At 46.2% G+C, this 13,666-nt stretch overlaps 3 protein-coding genes across 3 annotated transcripts; all 3 read right to left on the reverse strand.

Moving 5' to 3' along the window:
- Positions 1–1,884: 1,884 nt before the first annotated feature.
- On the reverse strand, positions 1,885–12,456 carry CSUI_008962 (gpi-anchored wall transfer protein gwt1). Its single transcript, XM_068069081.1, has 14 exons — positions 12,370–12,456; positions 11,482–11,537; positions 10,883–10,953; positions 10,202–10,274; positions 9,292–9,758; positions 8,445–8,508; positions 7,314–7,729; positions 6,885–6,950; positions 5,814–5,855; positions 5,100–5,214; positions 4,332–4,466; positions 3,652–3,724; positions 2,854–2,935; positions 1,885–2,421 (listed from the first exon to the last, which is right to left on the reverse strand). The coding sequence occupies exons 2-7, from the start codon at positions 11,504–11,506 to the stop codon at positions 7,470–7,472; spliced, it is 960 nt and encodes a 319-aa protein (XP_067918945.1). The 5' UTR covers positions 11,507–11,537; positions 12,370–12,456; the 3' UTR covers positions 1,885–2,421; positions 2,854–2,935; positions 3,652–3,724; positions 4,332–4,466; positions 5,100–5,214; positions 5,814–5,855; positions 6,885–6,950; positions 7,314–7,469.
- CSUI_008963 (uncharacterized protein) lies at positions 3,077–3,368 on the reverse strand (the record flags this gene model as incomplete). Its single annotated transcript, XM_068069082.1, has 1 exon — positions 3,077–3,368. A coding segment is annotated over exon 1 (168 nt), but the record flags the coding sequence as incomplete, so codon positions are not given.
- CSUI_008964 (uncharacterized protein) lies at positions 3,785–4,246 on the reverse strand (the record flags this gene model as incomplete). The annotated part of the gene is made up of 1 exon (XM_068069083.1): positions 3,785–4,246. A coding segment is annotated over one exon (204 nt), but the record flags the coding sequence as incomplete, so codon positions are not given.
- Positions 12,457–13,666: the final 1,210 nt, after the last annotated feature.

A 13,666-nucleotide genomic window follows, 5' to 3' on the forward strand; every position in this document is an offset into this window, starting at 1 on the left:
ATATGTTTGGAGATACTTTAAACTAAGGCCTTTACGATTCAAAGGCCTTCTATAGGGGGAAAATGCCCCAGATTGTGTGCAGTTCCGGGAGAGGAGCGACTACACGAAAGAGGCATCACATGTGTAGAGCCGTCCACATCCGTCAGTATTTTGTCAGGATCCGGTGTCCCACGCAAAGAGAGACTGTTTCCGGCATCCGTCATCTTCTGATACCCCCAGTCAGCGAGGCAGAGTGGTAACGATATCAATGGGAAACAAGAGAAACAACTTTTCAAGAGAATTTCTTGTTTCGTGGTGGTTTTCAAAGCAACAGCCTAACTGAGGTGTGCCGACCTTGAATCACTCGTGCGTCCGAACTATTATCTACTCTCGTTTTTGGTAAAGGCTACGTTGTTGCCATTCAGTAAAAGCCTCCGTCCACAAAACGCAAGCAACCCCAACTCAGCAGCACGCTAACAGCAGTCAGCCCCTGCAGCTGTCCGCATATTGGACCCAACACAACAAAGCAGACAGTTTGGTCTAGGTCTAGGGTACTCCCCAGATGGAATAGAGGAAGCACGGCGGTAGGGGTGGGTGGTGTCGTGATAAGTGCCATTACAGATGAGCCAAGTCAAAAGCCGAACGCGCTCCTGGAGTTCCACATCGAGTACCAGAAAAATGTACAGAGAATCACAGGAAGACCACAAGGACACAGAAACAGACGACACACTAGGTACCGATATGTGTAGCATGCAGTAGGAGTTTTGCTGGTTTGCTGGTGTAGTCCAGGTTTCTCCCCCGGAAACGCCGCAGCAGAGGGTTTTGATGGGGCCTCCTGTGATGACGCGCAGACAGGTACTCTTTCCCTGCGGTGGATGTAACACAAAACACATTAACGCATGTATCGAAGACAACGGACAAGTCCAACGCCGTCTCCCCTGCCGCCTCCCAACACTGAAGCACAAGCTGCCGGATGGTGAGTAACGCGGTGTTCCACATCTCGGTGAAAAAACCTAGAGAATTTGAAGAATTATTAATTAAAATCAGTTAAGACAAGATACAGATTAGATAGGGGTGGTTGTTTCCTTAGGTCGAAACCCTTTCGGCTTAGGTTTTTGCGCTCCTTAGCTATAAATGGGGGGGGAGGAGGGAACCAATCGTGGCAACGGACCACACCCTCGGTAAAAGCCCGTCACATGGTTTCGTCGTCAATGTGGAGGTATACGGATTTTTTGTCCTGTTTGGTTCTCGGACGTATATCTGAGAAGCATTCGTGATGTTTTACATGTGAAACCGACAAAACTCCCTTCTCCAGGGTCGCGCCCTATAACATCCTTTCTCTCTTTGTTGCTGTCTTGTACCCCGTTTGTGCCTGTTTTGTGATGTCCTCGGCTACAAAAGTTAGAGAATAACACACTTTTTGTTACTGCTCTAGCTTAGCTTAGCTCAGCCGACAGATAGATGGTGTTTTGGAAAGCACTATCTGTATGACAGCCCGGCAGGCGGTCTCGGCGTATACGTACACTAACTATGAGACGCGGTTCTTTCCTGTGGAAGCCAAGTTCTTGCAGCCCTCCCCGGACACACTGAGGCTTTGTACTGGGAAATCATAGGTGTGGCGACGTAACGTAGACTTGTTCTGTGAATTCTTCGTTTGGATTAGGTTGAGTAGGAAGACGGAGAAGAAAAGAAGAAAGGCTGAGGTTTTCTTTTGCACCTGAGGAAGACCTCTTGGTCTTTATGGAAGTCGGTGATACCCTCTGACGAAGGCAGAGGAAGGCGGGGGGAGGAATAGGGATGAACCACTTCCTTCTTTCAAGGTGCCTCTCAGTGACTGAGGTGCCACAAAAGGTCTAAAGGTTAAGTTTTCTTTCACTGAAAAGAAGAGATCAAGATCTGATTAGCGCCAAGTGTCCATACAGCCCTATACAAATGACAAACCAATCTTCACAAGCCCCCGGCGCCCGTGCGTCTGCCAACACCTCCCCCCACCGCGAGTGAAACAACGAAGAAAGCAATCACAATCTCTTTGCCAGTGTTAATCTCACATGCTTCCTTGACAGTGTATAGGCATCGAAACGCGTGCGTCTCCTCGGATAGAGCACACCGCTCACTCACTGCATATACATCTATATGCTTATGGACCGGCCAGAGAACAGTCAACTACTGACCGGCGAAGGTACCGAGCAACCAACATTTTTATTGAAGGCATCTAACATGAAAGTCTGATTATTGTTCTTGCTTGTCCCAGAAGAAAGCCTATAGATGACCAAAGAAGAGAATACAAGACAAGAATGCCAAGTGCAAATATCGGGGGTAAAAGAAGAGTTTTTATGCAAATACCAACCAAGCCCGACATCAGATTCGCCAGGAGAAATATAACAATCTGATTGAAGGAGATGCCCTCTAGCATTCTTGAAATGTAGACGCGCTTCCAATCACCTGACAAAATAGAGGAGGAGAGGAAAAAGGAAGATACGGAAAGACGCATAGGCATTGGTAGAACATATAAAATTCAAGAAACGCGAACAGCAGAACTCGATTGCATGCGGTGAATGCAAGTCACCCAGAAGAGAGGACACACGGGATTCTGTCGATCATTCACACCTGCCGTCCTAACCCAGAATCTATCTCTCTATCTGTCATCTGCGCGCACGTATACGTCTACGAGCGCTTCACGAGTAAACAAGCAGCAAAAAACACACAAAGAAGAAGAGCGCGTGACACCTTCAAACAAGACGAGGAGGATGTATATTCGAACAAATGACGTCAACATACGATACAGGGAAACTGAAAGGAAAGAAAAACCAGAACTCCCTTAGGCAAACAAAGAACGATGCGTGTAGGGTAGTCACGCTTTTTTCTTCTTCTTACCTAAGCAAATTTCTCCGAAGATCAGACCTGATATTGCGAAAAAATTCAGAGAGGCTACAAGGATAACCCATGGCAAATTGTTCTGAGACGGAGAGGACAGATACCAACAACCCAAACACCTTGCAAAACCAAAAAGTACATAGTACGTATATGCATTTACGTATGCAGCGGATTCCTGACATAAAGAGATGCATACATGTAAACTGACAACAGGGATACAATAGTGGCATGTTCTGGGCTTATATTTGTACATAAACTTATGCAGGGAAAGACGTGATGTGATGTGGGTAGCAAAGTGTACATACACGTATGAAACGGAGGCACATCATCGCGCTCGTGCTTGCCTTTAGATAATGAGATTTTGTACACCGTATGTTCGACGTATAGATACATGCGTTATTACATCAGTCCTCTAAGGAGAGTTAAACAAACAGACATGTTCACAAATGCTGAAAATTTGGTAGTATCCTGTGTACGGAGATGCCTACACACGTACACAAGGTATCGCTACTTACTGGGAACGTCTCAGCAGGGCGATTGAAAGAGAACATCTACTCAGTACATGCAGAGCCTAGATAGAAGGATTACACCATCAGGGGTAATAATCAACCGTGGAAAAAAACACTGAGAAGACAAGAACCATGCAAACTATCACGCGAAGACCCAAAGAAAGAGACCCGGCCCTCCACCCCTGAATTCCCTCTCTTCTCCTCTAAGCTCAATCCTGTCATCTCTTCTCTCTCTCTCCTTTACGCGCGAAACCTTTGCACGAACAGAAAATCTTCTAGTTCTGCTTACCAAGCGACGGGTAGGGTACACGCCGAGACCAAGAGAAAGGAGGAGATAGGAAAAAAAGAATACGACACTTCCTCTGTAATCCAACGGAAGAACAAGCCGACAACACAGCGAGAAGATTCAAATGGTTTCTTGGTGCGGCTAGCATAACATATACCTCTTGTCTAGAATTACATGGAGAAAGGAATACGGCATGAAGAAGAAAAAGAAAGACAGGGCGGAATCATCAGCATCGTCATCATAACAAAGAAAAGCAGACAGAGGGAGACACAATTCCAAGAAGAAATAGATGAAGAGAGGAAGAAATAATAACGGAAAGCAAAAAGAAGAGGAGAACAAGAAGACGGAGAAAGATGAAGAAAGAGAGTGGAGTACGACAACGCTGAACACAGTCACATACGGAGCAAAATCTGAAGGCTAGGCACCGGTTGCGCGAGAGAGACAGATCTTACGACCATAGTCGCTGAAGTCCACGCGGGAGCGTACGAGACCGAGACACATGACTCCTCGCACCCCAAACATACTAGAACACGACTGGCATGCGTATACATCATACCACTCCTAAGTATATTGTGTACTTCGACCTCCTGATGTAAATCCACAGGACAAGAAAGTGAGACATCAAAGACTGCAACAGGAGAAAAGGAATCACGATAGACTGAGAGCTCCGCTTCATCACTTACCCAAAGAGAACCGAGAAGATTCCATAAGAAGTTTGGAAGAATAGAGAGCAAGAAGAAGAAGCTTGAGATTCTTCTCTTCCACCTCGCAGGGAATGTTCTCCCGCCTTCTTGTTCTCCTTATCCCTTCTTGTATCCCTGCCACGAAGTAGACAAGAACTACATACCGTTTACCTTTCATCTTCTTGTGAAAAAAACCGAAGCAGCGACGCCTGCCACATAAATAGGGGAGGAAGAGTCTACGTGAAGATACAGCTGTTTCAGGAGTATTTACGGAAACCGACAAGAAAAAATCTATACTTACATAGACGGAGAGAGAAATGTTGAGCCCGCACGCATGCAAGCTACAGCACAGCGAGAGGTGCCCTCTCTGGTGGTACGTTACCATCGAGCTAGGCAGACGATCTACTAGACAGAAAAATAGATAAATAGCTTTTTCAAAACTGTGTCTCTATCCACCGTACACATGAGCAGACATACGATGGATTGATATACAGCTTTAGAGAAGATATCCGTCTAGTACGTGCAAAAAGAAGTTCTCCAGCTCAGACTGCTTCCTCGTGACCGGTACCTACATGTGCACACATCTACGTCAGTACGGGTATACGTGATTGACTGTGTAAACATATTGACATCTCGTAGCCAAGGAGACATCTGAAGCATATCTCGTCGGGGAGACGAATACCAATCATCATTCCGTCTATCTTGCTTTACAAAGAAGGAGAAGGACCTCTCTGGTTTGCTTGAGAAGGGAAAACCGACTCAGCTGACCTCTGCGTTTCATCGCCCTGTAAGGATCTCCTTGTTCCTGTTGAGTGTAAAGGAGGGGAAGATGAGGCAAGGAAAGCTCCGACGCCAACACCCATCAGATAAAGAGAAAAAAACCCTAAAAAGGACAAGCAGTACACAGCATAAGTTTCACTCAAGTGTACAAACACTCCCTACAAACAACAACAACAACTGGTGTATGTGGAGAGAAAAAAACAGAAGATCCTCCTGCATGCATGACCTGACGACTCATCTCGTGTAAGTAAATGAAAAAAGATTGATGGTCTCCTTGTCTGCTCGAAGTCAAGTAAGAAGGGGAGATTGTTCACAATCAAGGGGGGAGAAAGAGAAAACGAGAGAAAAGACGAGAAACAAAAGAAAAGTACACTCATTCTCTCGGACGACGTTGAGCAAGGGGGTCAAGATCAACAGATACCTGAAGATACATATACAGATATCTGCGGAGAAATGCCGGCAGAGCCTGTATAATCAAGCAGAATTCAGACACTTATGAACGGACACGTACATTCCTTGACAGATGAATGTATATGGACAGACGCCCTCAGATATGTGTATAGTTAGCTACTCCTTCGCGATTCGCTTCTTTACTTCTCGGTGAACAAAAAAATTCTACTTTTCCATCCAAGTAGCAAAGCGCCGGCAAGACGACGAAGAGATCGCGGCGTAAGACTGGAAAGCCACATTAGTCACACTTACCAACGCATCCCAAGATCCCCTCTCTGTTGGCGTCGAAGAAATCTAAACAAGGGAAAAAGAAAGAGAAGAGAGCTCCAGTTAAATACCTCGACGCCTCCTTTCTGTGAGAGACGCAGAAAGATCCAACGGAGACGACGTGAAAGAGAACTATAGGGGCAGAGACTGTTCTTAGAACCGGGCATACAAACGACAACGCCGAAGCGCAACATCGTACATATACATATATAATTTCATGTATGTATAGGGGCAGACACATGAAACACTGCGAATAACTGTACGCGTAGACACATAAGTATACATAAGTGGAGAGAGACGTATACATACTGACACATATGACAATTTGTACACCATTGTGAGTTGTTTACTGCGGAGTCATTGGATTTGACGAAATGTTGCTGTCTCCCTCACAAAAAGAATAACGCTAAACACATATGCATCTACATATATGCGTAAGTCCGACCACAGTGAGAAAAGAACGTAGTGGAGAGGCAGGGAGATATGTGAAGGTGAGGTCCTCTCTCCTCAGTATCACAGAAGACGAGGAATAACCACTCGAGAACGAAGAGCGCTTGAGTAGTACCGTTACTACTCCAAGAGCCGACTGACGAAGAAAACCCAGTTTTTCCGTGTGTCGAATCTGTGTCACACTATTTACGGTCTTCTTTTCTTTACGACCAAGCCAAGCCTCTTTCTCTTACTCAACTGTCATCGTCTCGTCGAAACTACTCTATCTTCTCTCCTCTTTGTTATGTCCGTCTCAGCTGACATTCAAGCAAGGCGTATTCGCACTCTCTACAGATCGACAAGGGAGAGAAGGAAAGATTCTCATGGAGACTCCTGATCTCTTCCACTACTACTGCGGGTCGAGTACAGACAGTTCTGCTGATTGAGGGAATGTGGTGTCTCCGATCCCCTCATGAACTGTTCATAAAGAGAAGCAAGTGTGTATCTTCCTTCGCCTCTTCGTCTTCTATCAAGAAAACTTGTAAACGAAACGGCGGAGCACCCAATTTCCTTTCTCCGATTTTCTTGCCTTTCTTTCCTCTCCCCTCCTTCTTCTCTCTTCCTTACTGTCTCTTGGAGCTGTGAAAACCCAGTTGCCATCTAGGGCCGCAAGCCATATGAGACCCTGGTAACCTATGCGGAGAAGAGGAACAGGGAGAACAAGAAAAACTGCGGTGTGTGGGAGGAGAGCCGGAGCGGCAGCGGGCATATCCGTAGATGTTCCTTCAGTTTGAAGACAGAAAGATGTCTTGCGCTTAGAGAGACAAGAAAGTGGAAAACGAACGATCTGGAATTCCCAGGGCATGCGAACCAAGAGAAAACAGACCGTTCTCGTGCATAGATATGGACGAGAAGATGAAGAGAAAAAGGGAGAAATTGTAGATCAGAAAAAAAAAAGCAAAACACGACATTCTATAGAGGGAGACTTTCATAGGTATCTTATGAGCATGTACTTCTTGAGCAAGTACTGCAAGGTACATCAATGGCACTACCTACTAAGGAAGACTGGAGGGAGACAGGAAAAGGAGGATCCAGAAAAAATTGAAAAGGAGAGCCAGCGGTTTGGAGCAGGTCGACAAGAGAGCCTAGTATATGTGTATTTGAGGCTGAGTGGATCCTGAGGACGGAAGGACTGAGACCCCCAGCCATTAATCATCTTGAGGCATTAACTGTATATCCTTGAGAGACTTCTCCGAAGAGCGGATTGCCTGTGACGCACAACTGACAGAAAGTGGGGAAAAGTCGAAGGAGGATTCGCTGCCCCAGATACTGTAGATGCATTTCGATAAGAGAAAGAAAAGTCAAAAGGGTACGAAGAACACACCTACCCACAGCAACACCAAGACCCCAGAGAACGTAAGAAGACGGGCCGAGTAAACTTCTTTTCGTCGCAGAATGAAAGCCTTCAGCCGCTGGATGGAAAAAGAACAACAAACAAGGAAAGAGGAAGTAAGGGAACGCCGTCCAAGGAAAAGGAGATCGGAGGGAGAGACCACCGAAATTGTCACGTTGATGCTCTTCTGATTTGAGACATATGCATGTAAGTCCGAAGAAACGTCTCCCGCAAAGGCACAGCTAGAAAAGGCGACACTGGAAAAACTTTGAGGAGGCGAGTCTCTTGTTAAGAAGACAGCTACGTCGCAAGAAACGGTTATGCCTGAAAGCTTGGCTCCCGATGTTGTCAACTTATCTGCTGCTGAGGTACTGAGGTAGGAACGTACAAGGGGGGCTTGACGAAACAGAGAAAGCATGCAACCTCCGAGGAGGAACTGGCGAATGCGAGCCGACAGAATGAAAACATGCACAGATCTGCGTGAGCAGTGACACGCAGACATATAGCTAGGTAGATAGATGGTTGAACTGCTTAACTGCGAGAGTATGATCTCACTGGGTGAAAGGACGGAAAGAGCTCTAGGTGGAGATACACGGAGTCGAACAGAAGGGAGTGGCTCGACAGAAGACGCGCACCTATAGGAGGCAAGCGGATATCTGCTATTCATTCGCATACTGTCTCACGAGAGAGGAGAACCTACGAAGAATGAACTGACGCGAAAACCCTTCTGTTGAGAGCAAGCTTCGCTGCTGAAGAGGAGAACAGAAAGAGGACGCGTGTGTGCTTTTGCATACCAAGAAAGACGACCATCAGAGTAAGGTAAAAGTTCCAGTGTAGCCCGTATTCTGTTTCAGGTGTCTGAGAGAGGAGAGGAAAGACACAAGACAATAAGCAACGTCTCTGCTGTGCGGCAAACACTGCCCCATACGTATGAAGGATGGATAGAGAAAGGGAGAACAGAGGAATAGAAGGGACTGGATCAGAGAGACGAGACTTCATGATATACATACCCACCTAAGGGACATACGCATGGACAACACTAGAGCAAGATGTGAACGCCCATTTGTCCTAAGGAAAAGGAAGATCTGCTGTAAGATATCCTAGCAGGAATACAACAGACAGCATAGCTAACTGTCTGTCTACGCGCTTCCTATGAGAGATATATGCACTTGGACAATCAGGTTGTTTAAATTTATTTAGATTATTTAATGCGTGTAATCTAAAAATACACGACCGCAAAACTCCGACTCTGTAGACGTCCATGTACGCGAGTGTACTAGATGCGGCCGTGAAGCTTCTCAGACTCTGAAGAGAACTAGAAGCCGTTGTTTGCCATCGAGAGAATAGGCTACATACAAAGTCAACTCTGCCGCGCGTCCATACACCTCTCTATACATAAACGAAAAAGGGCAGATATCATTCCATCGTGGGAGACACAAGCCCAAGAAGAGGCTGTCTGACAGAAGAGCTAGACAGGAAGGGCTTGCTCGGCGGAGCGGGGGTAAGAGAACCCTACGATTGAAAGGACGTGTGGCCCTTTAACTAACGGGAGAACCAGTATGCATCATATTGTCTAGCCGTTCTCTACACAGACCTCATCCATCTCTTCCTCCGTGTCTCCTGTCCGGTGTTTTTTCTTACGTGATAATCACAAAGAAGGAGAAGAAGAAATCTAAAGAAACCGAGGATACCTAACACCCCCGATCTTCTAGCGGCTCTCCAAAAGACATTTTCGCCTCTCCGGGTACTATCCCTCTTCGTTCCTCTCTCATTCGGTTCTCTCGTCTTTCTTCTTGTATTACAGAAGAGGAAAGACCACAAGAGATTCCACAGCCAAACCAAGTCGAAAGTCCGTGGCCGTGTCGTGTCATCAGGATGACGAAAAAAACAGCAGTCGTCCCTGTTTCTCTTCTCAACGAAAATGGCTTCTTGATCATCTTCTCCTTCTCTCCTCTTCTGTTCTACCGCGTTGTCTCGTTGCATGTCATCTTCCTCGCTCTGGGCCCGCGTCGCTGGATTCAATACGTCTTTCCTGCGACTCAATACAGAGCCCTTCTCCACGGAAGAATTCCTCTTCCCCTCTCTTCTCCTTGAGGTATCTTTCAACGCTGACGAAAGGAAAGATGCAACGCAGATGTATCCAGATAGATAGACATACAGGGAGGCTCGGACACATTGATAGGCATATCAAATTCGGACACTGCACGTGCGGAAGCGCCTCGTAGGTAACACTGACTATACCATTTTCTATACAGATATGTAGCTGTACTAAACTTACACTATCCACGTCCATCCTCCGGATCCAGCAACACAACAGACGCTGAGAGAAGACGCTAGCTGTCAATGACGGGAGAAGATATGGTCGTCCAAACATATCACACTACGGAGCCACCCATACTCAGGATATACCCAAAGAAGAACGGAAGAACGCATCTTCAAGGGGAGGTGCTTGGAGTGATACAAGAGTAGCTCGCGAATCTTGTGTGCTCTCCCCTCATTCACGGATTCTCAAACCGGAGAAGAAGAGATAAGAAGGTCTGAGACGACTTACTTCTTTGAAAACGACGGGCCTCAGGAGAAACGAGGCCACTCCCGAATACGAAGCATCCTACACCTAAATCCATCTGTATGAACCAAAGAAAAAAAACAGAGAACGGAATATGGAGAGAGATAGCTAAATCGACAGACTGAAGATAGATAGGTAGATAGACTGCTTAAAGATAGACTAAAGACAGACAGATTGCAGCTGGAGAAACAAACAAGCAGCTAAGCCCTCTCTGTCGCGGTCCTCGCATTCTTCTCCTTCTTGCACAATTCAAATTCCGACTAAACAAGCAAAGCTTTGGAGAGGGTATCCGCAACGACGAAAGAAGGGACGCATAGGTGCGAATACGTAAATACGTAGGACAAGAAGGAAGAGTGCGGGTGTGTACATACACCTCCATGTGCCACCTGAGCGAATCTCCGACTATCTAGGTCTCGTTTAGCACGCACTCTCTTCCACGCCTTTTCCTGCGCTTGAAGGCGCGTCAAAAGGAGAACCCCAAAAGGAAGATGTCTTGACGCTGATGGAAGGCAAACCCGATGAAGAGCGTGGAGCGGGATGATAAAACAGACTGCGTTCCCGAGCGACACTTACAAGACACATGGAGGCGAAAGGAAAAAGAGATATTGTGGGCAGGGAGAGGAAAACTTTCTACGCAGGCGAAGAAAAGAGAGCTCCTCTCCTCACCAAAGAGAGACCGAAGATGCACGTTTTCGCTAGACTCCGGGGAAAAATGAAGAAGTCGACTCCAAGGATCGCTGCAGGAGCACAGATGACAACACAAGGGCGTTGAAGAAAAAGCGAAGAAAAAGAAAAAGAGAAGGGGAGAACGAACACATGGAGTGCTTCTAAGAGGGTTTGAAACCTTCAAGTCTTTTTGGACAATACAGGATACTAGGAAGTTCAAAATACTGCCGTAATTGGAGAGCATTACTCAGCCAACCAGAACATTCAGGTTCTTTTCCTCCTCTCTGTATCTCATTAATTTTACCCTTATCAGAAGAGACTGTCCTTTTGTATGACGACCTTGCCCACGTGTCTCTGGCACACACACCGGAGACGGCGAAAAGACGAAAGCTATCAGCCCCTAATCCCAACAGATTCGAAAACTCTACCAATTCCTCCCTCATCCCCCTGCTGTCCCATGTAGAGATAGAGGCGTAACAAGCGTAACAAGGGCGCAGAAAAAAGAGAAGGGCTAGTAACGTCTACTCATCGTCTTCAAGTTCCTCGCTTTTCTCCGTATTCTCTGGAACAGAGAGAAATTCGGGTTCACTGAAGCTTACCAATGCATGTGGCTATCGTCAGCATGCCCCGAAATTCGGTTAGCACGGCGATACACCTGCCGAGAAGCGAAGGAAGAACGACAAGGGGAATGAACGTCAACTACCAATTTCGAAGACTATTACTTACATTGGCGGAGAGAGATGGAAAAAAAGGGAAGAAGGTGGCTCATGAATGGATGGATGAATGGAGTAACAACAAAGAGAGAACGGAGACGATGAAAGCAAAGTGAACAACAAAAAAAGGGTCGATGCTAAAAGACTGAGCACTTCCGTGATTGAGAAAAGTTGTAGTGTGATGTGACGAAGCTACTGCTACGACTATGACTCCCACTTGTAGTAGCAGCTCATGAGAACTTTAGACAAAGGAAGTGAAGGCTGCTAACGGTTCAACAATAGAAGGGAGACGACAGGAAAGAAAAGACGACGAAGACAAGAGAGAAGGCAGCGCGAGTTCTTTAGGCGGTCTCGAAAAGGAGTGAGTATGCTATAGACGTGACTCTCATGGTGGTTTTTATAAGTACTCAAGAGAGTTCTTGCGAGCGCAAACATAGAATATGTTACTGTGGCAAATACATACGTACACATACATATACATACGGGTGTACTACGAGTAATGCTGAAAACCGAGGCTAATGGTTGTCTGTAGTGGGCGCTCAAAGGCGGCCACGTATTGCCTAGCGATCGCCAGTGTGAGGAAAGCAAAGAAATTGAAGGAGGAGACAAGGACACCCAGTGAGGGCTAACCCTTCATCCTCCTCTTCGTACTGGAAAGATGTACGTGTACACGAGTGACAGTCAGTGGTTGTGATTTAGATGGGCCCACACAGCTACTCGATAGACATATAGATAGATCAAAGACAGCTAGATAGGAGGAAGGAAATCCATTACCCTCTGGAATCGACGTCGAGAGTGGAGACTGGTGTCGACCGCTGAAATGGCCGAAGCTGCTGGACACTTCCTTTCTGCGGGGCCAAGCTAGATGACGGTGCCGATGAGGGAGGAGAAATTGGAAGACGCAAAAAGGTACCGTAATGAGGAGAACAGAAACCCACGAGCAAGAAACAAAGAGACATCGACACACGTAGATGGATAGCCGGTCACGTTCTGTTCATGTCGCAGAACAGGGACTATTCTCTCTCCGGTAACAAAAGTAGAAAAGAGTGAAAGACTTGTACAGGACCAACAGAGAAAAAGGCAAGACAGCAGATAACTGGATGCACACTGTTGTGATGGAAATACACTTAGTTACATTAGCACCGGGCAACAACGTGTATATACAGCAGGCGATTCCAGCGTGCTGATACGGCCGTTCAGATCTGACGCGCCTACAGGTGTTTCCATACAAATATACGCATATACACACATAGACATCTATATCTATTCATGTATACATATATATATATATATATATGTCCTCCTGGGGGCTGTGTTGCCGTCCTTTGCGATGTTGGTAAACGCTAGTGATTTCTCGAGAATTGGCAGTCTGGGAAAAGAGAAGAAGACATTCCTAGACATAACTGCCCACAAAGACCAGGCTACTGTTATTCTCTGATAAAGGAGAAGAAACGAAATCAACAGTCCATCTAAACAGAGGAAGCGCAAAACAAAGTTTGCTAGGACTCACAGGGCACAAGGGAAGGAAATGCGTCTGATCCCTCAGCCTCCCAAAATACTTGTACTCTGTGCATTTCTCTCAAGCTCCATACTATCGTCTGTCTCTATCATCACTCCCATGTCGCAGTATACCTTACCCGTTCCACGAAGACGTTGAGGATGACGAGAAGGACGAGAAGAAAGAAAAGACAGCAGCAAGAGTGATGACACCGATGGTAACAGGCAGAAGCATTTCCGGTAGACAGTAGGCGAGCAGAAGAGGGAGAACGAGAAAGAGAAATTCGAAAGAAAATTCACATATATTCGAGACAAAACGCCGAAGGGAAGAAGGGAGAGGAAGGGAAGAGAGAACAAGCCAAGAGAAGATCTTTTCGAGCCTTGAACTTTTGCCTTGGCTTTCTCGTTCTTGGGTTCTCTCCCTCACTCTTTCCCCTTCTCTCTCTTTTACCAAACAAACCTTGTTTCCATATAGGAGCACGTAGAGATAAAAAGCCGTCTTATTGAAAATGAAAGGAAGAAGCTGAAAAAGAAAAACGAAGGAGAGACAGCAAACAGTCTCACATGGAACACA

The sequence above is a fragment of the Cystoisospora suis genome (genome assembly GCF_002600585.1).
Source record: "Cystoisospora suis strain Wien I chromosome Unknown contig_5172, whole genome shotgun sequence".
In the NCBI taxonomy this organism is placed as follows: Eukaryota; Apicomplexa; class Conoidasida; order Eucoccidiorida; family Sarcocystidae; genus Cystoisospora; species Cystoisospora suis.